The sequence below is a fragment of the Barbus barbus genome (genome assembly GCF_936440315.1).
Source record: "Barbus barbus genome assembly, chromosome: 32".
NCBI classification, from domain to species: Eukaryota; Metazoa; Chordata; class Actinopteri; order Cypriniformes; family Cyprinidae; genus Barbus; species Barbus barbus.
This window is the reverse complement of record NC_136760.1, coordinates 401289-410863: the sequence shown is the minus strand read 5'-3', so window position 1 is coordinate 410863 and position 9575 is coordinate 401289. Positions and strand designations below refer to the sequence as shown.

At 39.9% G+C, this 9575-nt stretch overlaps 1 protein-coding gene across 1 annotated transcript in view; it reads left to right on the top strand.

Moving 5' to 3' along the window:
• The window catches only part of LOC306852562 (serine/threonine-protein kinase TAO2-like), a gene marked incomplete at its 3' end in the record, with an annotated part of 30558 nt that continues 20983 nt past the window's right edge, over nucleotides 1–9575 (top strand). Inside the window, exons 1-11 of the mRNA XM_079389487.1 lie at nucleotides 1–386; nucleotides 3397–3537; nucleotides 3618–3689; nucleotides 5251–5352; nucleotides 5550–5595; nucleotides 5718–5814; nucleotides 6802–6915; nucleotides 7053–7144; nucleotides 8147–8240; nucleotides 8990–9071; nucleotides 9171–9338. Of these exons, the coding sequence (XP_079245613.1) occupies nucleotides 3406–3537; nucleotides 3618–3689; nucleotides 5251–5352; nucleotides 5550–5595; nucleotides 5718–5814; nucleotides 6802–6915; nucleotides 7053–7144; nucleotides 8147–8240; nucleotides 8990–9071; nucleotides 9171–9338 (999 nt within the window). The 5' untranslated portion in view covers nucleotides 1–386; nucleotides 3397–3405. The remainder of the gene's footprint in view (nucleotides 387–3396; nucleotides 3538–3617; nucleotides 3690–5250; nucleotides 5353–5549; nucleotides 5596–5717; nucleotides 5815–6801; nucleotides 6916–7052; nucleotides 7145–8146; nucleotides 8241–8989; nucleotides 9072–9170; nucleotides 9339–9575) is intronic.

The following is a 9575-nucleotide window of genomic DNA, read 5'->3' as shown; positions in this document are numbered from 1 at the left end:
TCCTGAACAAAAAGCGAATGAGAGAGGAAAAGAAAAACATGGATGGAGCTGCCGAGGACAGAAAGAGACGAACTGCACGCTTGACACCGACGGCATGAGCAGAAATGAAGCCCACACTCGCGGCGGAAGCGGAAAACCGGACTGTGGTTTAAAGAGCTCGCTGACAGTCAGCTGATCGAGTCCGTTAACGGATCACGGCGGTATTAGACACATTAACACACACATGAACGGACAGACCGACCGCGATCGTGCCGTTAGAACTCTATTATGGCTCGCGGTTTGAGTCGGTCGTGTTTGTGAAGCGAGGCGGGAAGGATTGGCGGGATTTTCCTCAGCAGGCCGGTGCTAGCTTTCTCGAGCTAGCCGCAGTGGACCCGCACACCACGGTAAGACCGAGCCCGTGACCCCTGTACCGAGCTCCGCTACTGATTCACATCATCATTATTATTATTATTATTATTATTATTATGATGGGCTGCTCCTTCAGATGATTGTGTTATTGAACCCTGTCAAGCCTGACTGGAAAATCTATTTTCTTTTAAATGGAACAGTTTATACAAAATATAAAGGGAGATCTTGACGTGTGCAAATGTGTTTTATGTATCATATTTAATAATGTTACATCGGTCTTTTGTGGCTCATGCAGTAATATACAGTCAGAATATGAGACTCTATGCGCTTTGCTGCAGATGCTGATATTTCTATGAGATTCTGAAACTTATAACACATTACTGACATTAAATGCTTATTGTCATTCATCAATATATCTTCCAATAATATGTTTTTATAGTCAGATGATCTTTGTCCCTGGAGCACAAAAGCAGTCATGAGTAACACAGGTATATCTGTAGCAATAACCAACAATACATTGTATGGATCAAAATTATACATTTCTCTTTTATGACAAAAATCATTAGGATATTAAGATCATGTTCCATGAAGATATTTAGTAAATTTCCTACCATAAATATATCAAAACTTCATTTCTGATTAGTAATATGCATTGCTAAGAACTTCATTTGAACAACTTTAAAGGAGATTTTCTCAATATTTAGATTTTTTTGCTCCCTCAGATTCCAGATTTTCAGATAGTTGTATCTCAGACAAATATTGTCCTATCATAACAAACCATACATCAATGGAAAGATTTAAATCATCTGTTTAATTGACTGTTTTTGTGCATATTTACATGGTTTGGTCACATATTTAAATGATCAAACATAATGCAGTGCAATACAATGTTGATTGAGAGAGAAAGAAATAAACGCTCCTCAAAAGCCTGATGATCGTATTTGAACATGAGTGTTCATTATATATTCATAATCAAGTAAACCTCTGTTGCTTCAGTCCAGTAAATATTAATTTGCTAATAACTATGAAAGTTACTACATTTACATTAAAAATCGAATGATTTGACAGCAAAAACACACGTGAACCGGGACCTGACGTTTTTACAATCGTACTGAACAGCCTTTTGCCGTCTGAACTGACTCAGACAGAAGGCATGTGGTAGACTCTTTATTTTGTTGATAATTTAGAGGCCTTATCAAAAGCGATAGGAGGCTTTATAGGGTTAACACTGAAGTCACACAAGACCGTTATGCATGTGAAAGACCGTTCCTTTTCCTCCGACACACACTGTCTGCTCTCAGACTTCATCTGCTGTTTCCAGGTGAATCGTTTAGCGTGTGTGCGTTCACAGGCGTGATCTTAACATGAATATGACTCAGAGCATCATGGGAGGTGTGAATCTGAATTGTGAGTCAGGTGTCTGGGCCAGTGTCCTGCTTTTGAGCACTCAAGCACAATTATTCTCATGCGATCATTTCAATTGTGACTGGTTCAGATCGTCGGTCTATTTTAGTTCTTATATAATGCTCTCTGTTGCTTCTGCTTTATATAGTGGCGCTTGACTGTTCGTGAACCCTTAAGCGTTTTCCACATAAATCTGACCTTCGCTGAGACCAGACCTTCTTCTGAGCTGTTTCACTAGATGCATAAAACCCAATTAAATGCTTAAAAATGTTGTATATTTGAACTGGAACTGCATCTTTGATCTGAACCCAGTCCTGTACATCAGCATGGAGAAAGCATGGCTTCATCTCTGTGATGAACAACTTCCAAAACTCAATCTATTTCTTCTGCTTTAACGTGTGTTCATTGTCCTGCAGTTCTCATGTTCAGTGCAGCTTCAGTTCAGTCACATCGGTAAAGAGATTGATGAGGTTCCTTTTACTAAAGGCCACTTATAACACTTCTCATTTAAAACTAAACGTTCTGTTTTGGTCTCATCTGTCCACGAGCCATTCTTCCAGTAGTCTTCTGGCTCATCTACATGGTTATCAGCAGACTTTAGACGGGTGACACTGAGCGCTGCAGTGATGGTGTATTTTTGTAGGCCAACCTGGAGTCTCTCGATTCAAATTCAATAGGATTTTCCATTGGCTTTTGGGCAAAAAATAAACTCAGGAAGTTTGTTTCTCAAATGTTTTGTTCATCATGATAATCTTCACAAATATAATCAGCAGAAGTGGTAAGCCAAACATAGATTGTTAAAGGACTACACATGATTTCAACTTCGCCACCATTAAAGTTTTCGGAGAGGCTAGCAATAGCAAGCTAGCTTTGAATGCATAACATCCCACCCTCCCTGCATAATCCGTCTCCAAAGCCACGCCTCCACAGATGATGTAAATACATATAAATAATTCACTGAGTGACTGCTATCAGGATGTGAAGAGACTTCAACCAACATAACACACAATGTTCTGAACCTAATCACCTACCCTCCTTTAAACTTCCAACAACTCTTTCAGTCTTTATTTCAGAGAACTTTTATCTGAGCGTGTCAGAATAGTTTACTAGAGCACTTTTATAAACCGTGAGGCTGTGGAACACTGTCCTTAACCAACACAAGACCTGCTGGAAGATTAGATGTCTGAAGACTTCTAGAAGAACAGGGCTGTTGATTTTCTTCCGTTGGTGCACGCCTTAGATTAAGAACTCCAAATTTTTTCATGTAATCATGGATTTTTGTCAACTTTTCCAGGAACTTGTGTTTAGAGATCCGTGAACTGCAGGAGCAGACTGGATAGAGGAGACTCGGGTTCAGGATCTTTCATTTAGACAGGGATGCTAAACGTGGCTGCAAATTTGTCATTTCCATAAATACCTGACTTCAAATACATCTTTTAGTGAAAGGATAATCCTAGTTGTTTGCATACTTTTCACAGCAAACATATTTATTCCATCTCAATTTCTAAAAATGGACCCTTATGACTGGTTTTGTGCTCCAGTGTCACATATGGTCATTCCATTCCTGTTTCCTCAGATGTTAATGTGTAATGTGCAAACTCCCTGTCGTGTGTGTGTGTGCGTGTGTGTGTGTGTGTGAAGGCGCTGGCCATGCCGTCGAGTGCGCGGGCTGGGAGTCTCAAGGACCCAGAGGTGGCGGAACTTTTTTACAAGGAGGATCCTGAGAAACTCTTCACAGACCTGCGGGAGATCGGCCATGGCAGCTTCGGAGCCGTCTACTTTGTGAGTTCAGAGCTGCAGCACAGATCAGTGAGCAGAGATGAAGCGACTGTGCCTCACGTGTGTTTGCACGCTTCTTACAGGCCCATGACATCCGCACCAATGAGGTGGTGGCCATCAAGAAGATGTCCTACAGTGGCAAGCAGTCTAATGAGGTGAACACAAACACACCAACACAGTGTTCCTACATCTTTAGTTAAAGCAGTGTGACTCTGCTAGAATCATGCTGCAAGATATCTTGAACATCGTGCAGGTGGCTTTATGTAAGAGCAAGATGATGGCTCTGTTCCAAACCGATTGAGCTGCCTACCTGGAAAGCATTTTTTAGGTATCATAGGCAGACTTCTGACACCATGGATGTTTGGAAATGTTGGCAGAATATTATACTGCTTACAGTTTGGATGCAAACGTGTTTCAAAGTATACCCTGTTTGAGTGAACACAAGCACAAATGCAATTGAGATTTTTCTGGTTAAATTTTAAAATGTAATTAAAAAGCGAAAAGTGGTTTGTTGTGCTTGTTTGTAGGGCTACATAATTTGGCCAAAACCAAGAAATATCAGCAAAATAGTTCAGTCTGGTAATAGATTTACTAAATATTTATAAAATAAAAAGTGTTGCATTGTTAACTTGGCTACATGCTAACGTCGAGCTCGTTTGAAATCAATAGAGTGCATCAGGCGAGTTCCTGAAGTAAAGATCCCATTCATGTTACAATTTCTATTTGTTGTTTAAATATAATCATTTACACAGAGGCTGTCATAACTTGTTTCATAAAGATTTATTTAAATACACATTACATATTTAAGACATCACTAACAGGTAAAGTAAAATATAATGAAGTATGGTCTAATATTTTGCGAAATGCTCTTCTTTAGACTTGTCTAGCAAATAACGAGCTGTGGTCACATTTTGTTTACAAGCTGTTTTAATAACGCATCTTCCTGCGATTTAGGGATTACATGAGATGTTCATTTGTGTGTTTTTTGCGTTAAAACTAGTAATAAAGAGGAAGGGATGATCACGCTCATCATGTGCTGTGTTTATAGAGCACTCTGTCTCGCCACATCAAAGCACCAAAACGGCATTTATTGTCAGAATTTTTTGAAAAAATTGAATGATTTGTTCTGTTCACATGCGTACCGAACAAAGAGACGTAGCGCAAATTTTCGATGCTGTTTTTTGGTTCATGACTTATAACTCTTAAACAAAGACTTTAAAACTTCTATGGAAAAACACTTCCACAACCAAGACCATTCTGAGTCATCTCAAGCCGATGCCGATATAGCGTGTTTATAGTTAGGATGCTGCCTATGTAGGCTAGCGATAGGAAAGCAGCGCTGCGTGTTCTGTAACAGAGTTCATATGCGGTCATAGAATACCGTTTCTTGTGTTTACCGGCATGTTACCAAGTTCGGTTGTTTGCTAGCTCCAGCATTGTATTCAAATTATGCAAATCATGCAGCGTCTCTCTGGCTAAAATAGACGGTTGTGCCATTTAAACGCTGAAAACGACTCCCATCACTGTGCTGCAGAACACTTGAACAGCTCACGCCTCATTTGCAATCTCTCCACAACACATTTGATAGGAACACACTTTTGGTTGTGTTTCCCACACTCGCATAGACCAGAAATGCAGCGTTTGAACCGAAGGGGCGCAGAAGCTGACGCTCAATAGTCCCTTGATTGTTCCATTGTTCTCTCGTTCCTGCTGCAGAAATGGCAGGATATCGTCAAAGAGGTGAAGTTCCTTCAAAAGCTGCGGCACCCCAACACAGTGGAGTACAGAGGCTGCTACCTGCGTGAACACACAGCATGGGTGAGTGCTTCTGTGTGTGGGAGGAAGGCTCTTCACAAGCCTCGCTCAGGGAAGACAATGTACTGACCCGCTAGCACTGTTTCCATTTAATACAATAGCAGCCCCAAACGCACCACTTGTCACTTGCTAACAGCAATTATACCTTTTCTTTCTCTCCACCTTCCTCTTTTCTGTGTCTGCCACTCATTCTCCTGCAGCTGGTGATGGAGTACTGTTTGGGCTCGGCCTCAGATCTGCTGGAAGGTGAGTGAATTGTTTCTGGAAGCACTTTCAGAGCCGTTCATCGGATGCAGAAGTGTAAAATGATGCAGATGATTGCAGAAACAAAAAACAGGATCCCTTTGTTATCTTCCTCTTTCCCTCAGTGCACAAGAAACCATTACAGGAAGTGGAGATTGCAGCCATTACCCATGGTGCATTGCAGGGTTTGGTATACCTCCACTCGCACAACATGATTCACAGGTACAGAGCCGCTCGATTCTTGGTTTTAACAAAAGCATGGTGCGAAATAGGTGTGTGAGATGCATCTTGTGTTCAGAAATATTCTAACTATGGCATCAACAATGTGGATGCTGACATTATGGAGCAAGCGATGTATCATACAAGCTCGCTTTTTCCTGAATATCAGCATGATTCTAAATGTGATATTGACTTTGGTTCTTAAAAACAAAAAGTTAACAGTGCGATTTACATTTTAGACACACTATTGTCTATTTTTACTCACATTTGCAAACTTACTCACAAAAGACAAAGTTGCAACAGAGCTGAATAAAACACGGATGTTTTGTTACTGTATGAATCTGTCTTTATGAACGAATCAGTGACTCAATGAGCTGGTTATAAAGACAGTCACTTGCTGCTTTTCTGAATGAATCCGCCGTTTGAAGAATTGGTTGAGTTAATTATTCAGTGACTCACTGATGAAGGCAGTGACCTGCGAGTGGTTTAGTTTCATATTTAACTTTTTTAAAAATCATTACATTTTACAACATTCAAAATATTGCATCTCATAGCATTATTTATGCAGTTTTAATTGCAGTGTAGATATATCCAAATTAGGGCTGCAGGTGCATGTGATTGTCATGTGCATCTGGTCAGTAAAGCCGGTTCTGTGATTAGTAGTACATCTACATCACCTGCTTTCAGATGGAGCGGCGTTTACTACACAGCCGTAGATCGCTGACAAACTACGCAATATCACATTCATTATCGCTGATGAATCGCATTCGGTTATTATTAATTTGAAATTAAGGATGATTCATAAATCTAATAAGGTTAGAGAACGTTGCTCATAATGGCACAAATGCCCCTGGAAATCAGTTTTAGGTGGAAAATGTTGCTGTGAACTAACCAGTGCATAGAATGTTAATATGAAAATGTTGGGGAAATATCAGCTCTCTGCTGTCGCCTTCAGTTACAACAATAATCGAGATGTTTCTTCCTCTACAGGGATGTGAAAGCAGGGAACATCTTACTGACAGAGCCTGGCCAGGTCAAACTGGGAGACTTCGGTTCCGCCTCCATCGTTGCTCCTGCCAACTCCTTTGTGGGCACACCTTACTGGTACAAAAACACTTCCCATTCCTTACAACAACACATTAGGCAGAAATACACTCTTAATTTAATGAAGTAAGTGGTTTCCTCAGACGTTAGAGGGATCTAATGAGGACAGGTATGAGTGAGTTGTGCTGTGTTTGCAGGATGGCTCCAGAGGTCATCCTCGCCATGGATGAAGGCCAGTATGACGGGAAGGCTGATGTGTGGTCACTCGGCATCACCTGCATAGAGCTTGGTGAGGCATCTCTGCTGTCCACAGTAGGGTTGGGTATCGTTTGAATTATCGATTCCGATTCTTACCCATTCCGATTAGATAAAAAAAACATTTAGATATCAAACATTTATTCTGTGTCATTTTTACAAAGCATTCTGAATAACACAAGAATCAGCAGCCTACAGAAGAGGAGCTTTTGCCTATGTTTTTAACAAAAATATCACAGCAAAAACAACTAGCCCAATATAAATTTCAAATATTAGTGTTAAAGACAAGTAAACAGTCTGTAATAAAATAGGAACAAACAAATCAATTAGCAATAGCATAAATAAATACAACTGAACCAAGTTTCAGGTACAGAAACTGTAATTAAAAGTTTAAAAACATTGCATAGTTTTCTTTCCGTAAAGAAAATATAGATTATTAAAGTTATCAAAGATGAGTGAATCAGTGAATGATTTTCTTTTGTTCTTTGGTTTATTATTAGGCTGCTGTCTCTTTAACACCGAAAGCACGCAGATCTAAAAATACTGTACACAAGCGTTTTCTTTCTCTCTCATGTTTACATTCACGTAAGAAAAAACCATCTGTGTTTATGATGATATACTGAGGTAGTTTTCTGCATACTGGCCGATAAATATGAAAGAAGTCAGTTTCGGCTCTGTGGAAATACACAGAACGGTTGGAGAACGAACACGTTTTAAATCACATTAAAATGTGAATGCAGCAATCTAAGCAGAATCGAAGTGCACGTGTCTTATCGAACACCTGGTTCTTGGAAATTTGGAAGCGGTTCTAAAATGGATCCAGTTTTGGATACCCAACCCTAGTCCAGGGCCTGCTGAAAGAGAACACGGTGCATCTCTGCTGGGAAATGTACCTGTTTTCAGAGTCTGTGCAGCACATTGGTGGCTTGCTGTTGATCACCACAGACCATAATATTAAATGATTGTTTATAGTCTTATGCTTACAATGGAGGCCTTGCAGCTAACCACTTGCTTGTTTCCTTTTCCTGTGTTGTAGCGGAGAGAAAGCCTCCCTTGTTTAATATGAATGCTATGAGTGCCTTATACCACATCGCCCAGAACGAGAGCCCGGTCCTGCAGTCCAATCACTGGTAGAGGCTTCCTCCACACTGTTTCCAAAGCAGCGCTGCATTGATATTCCTCAAGCATTCTGATTAGAGATTGCAGAAAATTCAACCTCAAAGCCTAAAACCATTTTCTTTATGCTGTAAAATACTTATAAAAAGCATTGTATATAATATAGTATTGTGTATGTAACCTTCAAATGTGTCTCAATTTGGTAAATATTACTAAGTAATTAGATTAAGTAATATTTATGTTTATTACTAAAAAATTAGGGGTGGTGATACAACCAAGATATTATATCATGGTATGAGTGATTGTGTTTCATACTAACAATATGTGACCCTGCAGCACAAAACCAGTCTTAAGTCGCTGGGGTATATCTGTAGCAATAGCCAACAATACCCATGGGTCAGAATTATACATTTCTCTTTTATGACAAAAATCATTAGGATATTAAGATCATGTTCCATGAAGATATTTAGTAAATGTCCTACTGTAAATATATCATAACTTCATTTTTGATTAGTAATATGCATTGCTAAGAACTTCATTTGAACAACTTTAAAGGAGATTTTCTCAATATTTAGATTTTTTTGCTCCCTCAGATTCCAGATTTTCAAATAGTTGTATCTCAGACAAAAATGTGCACTTATGACTGGTTTTGTGGTCCAGGGTCACATATATGTAATAGTTTTATAGAATTGTTTATAATTAATTACAGCTGCCCTAACGACGCTGCCTTTTGATTTGCATGTTTTGTTTCCTAACCTCTCAGGTCGGATTATTTACGTAACTTCGTAGACTCTTGTCTGCAGAAGATCGCCCAGGACAGACCTACCTCTGATGTGCTGCTTAAAGTAAACATCTTTTTTAAGACTATTTTGTAAGACTTTCTAAACATGATGCGTTCCAGACACTGTGGTTTTGAGATGATCCTCTGGGCTTTGTTTCTCCAGCATCACTTCTTGTGCCGCGAGCGTCCGGTGACGGCGGTGATGGATCTGATCGCACGCACTAAAGACGCTGTGAGGGAGCTGGATAACCTGCAGTACCGGAAGATGAAGAAGATCCTCTTCCAGGAGACACTCAATGGCCCCGCCACCGAGGGGACCGAAGAGGAAGAGGTGGGATGACCTTTCAACTTGTCTTGTTGTCAAATCAAAAAAAGGAAAGTTGATTTCCAGGGTCACGCAGCATGATCATGTAGGGGTGGGAATCTTCAGGCACTTCACGATGCGATTTCGATTGTGGGAGTCATGATCTGATTCCAAAACGATTCTTGATCTACATTTTTTCCCCAATTAATTCTTCGGCTTCCAAATACATCTTTACAACTTTACATCTTAACCAAAATTGCAGTT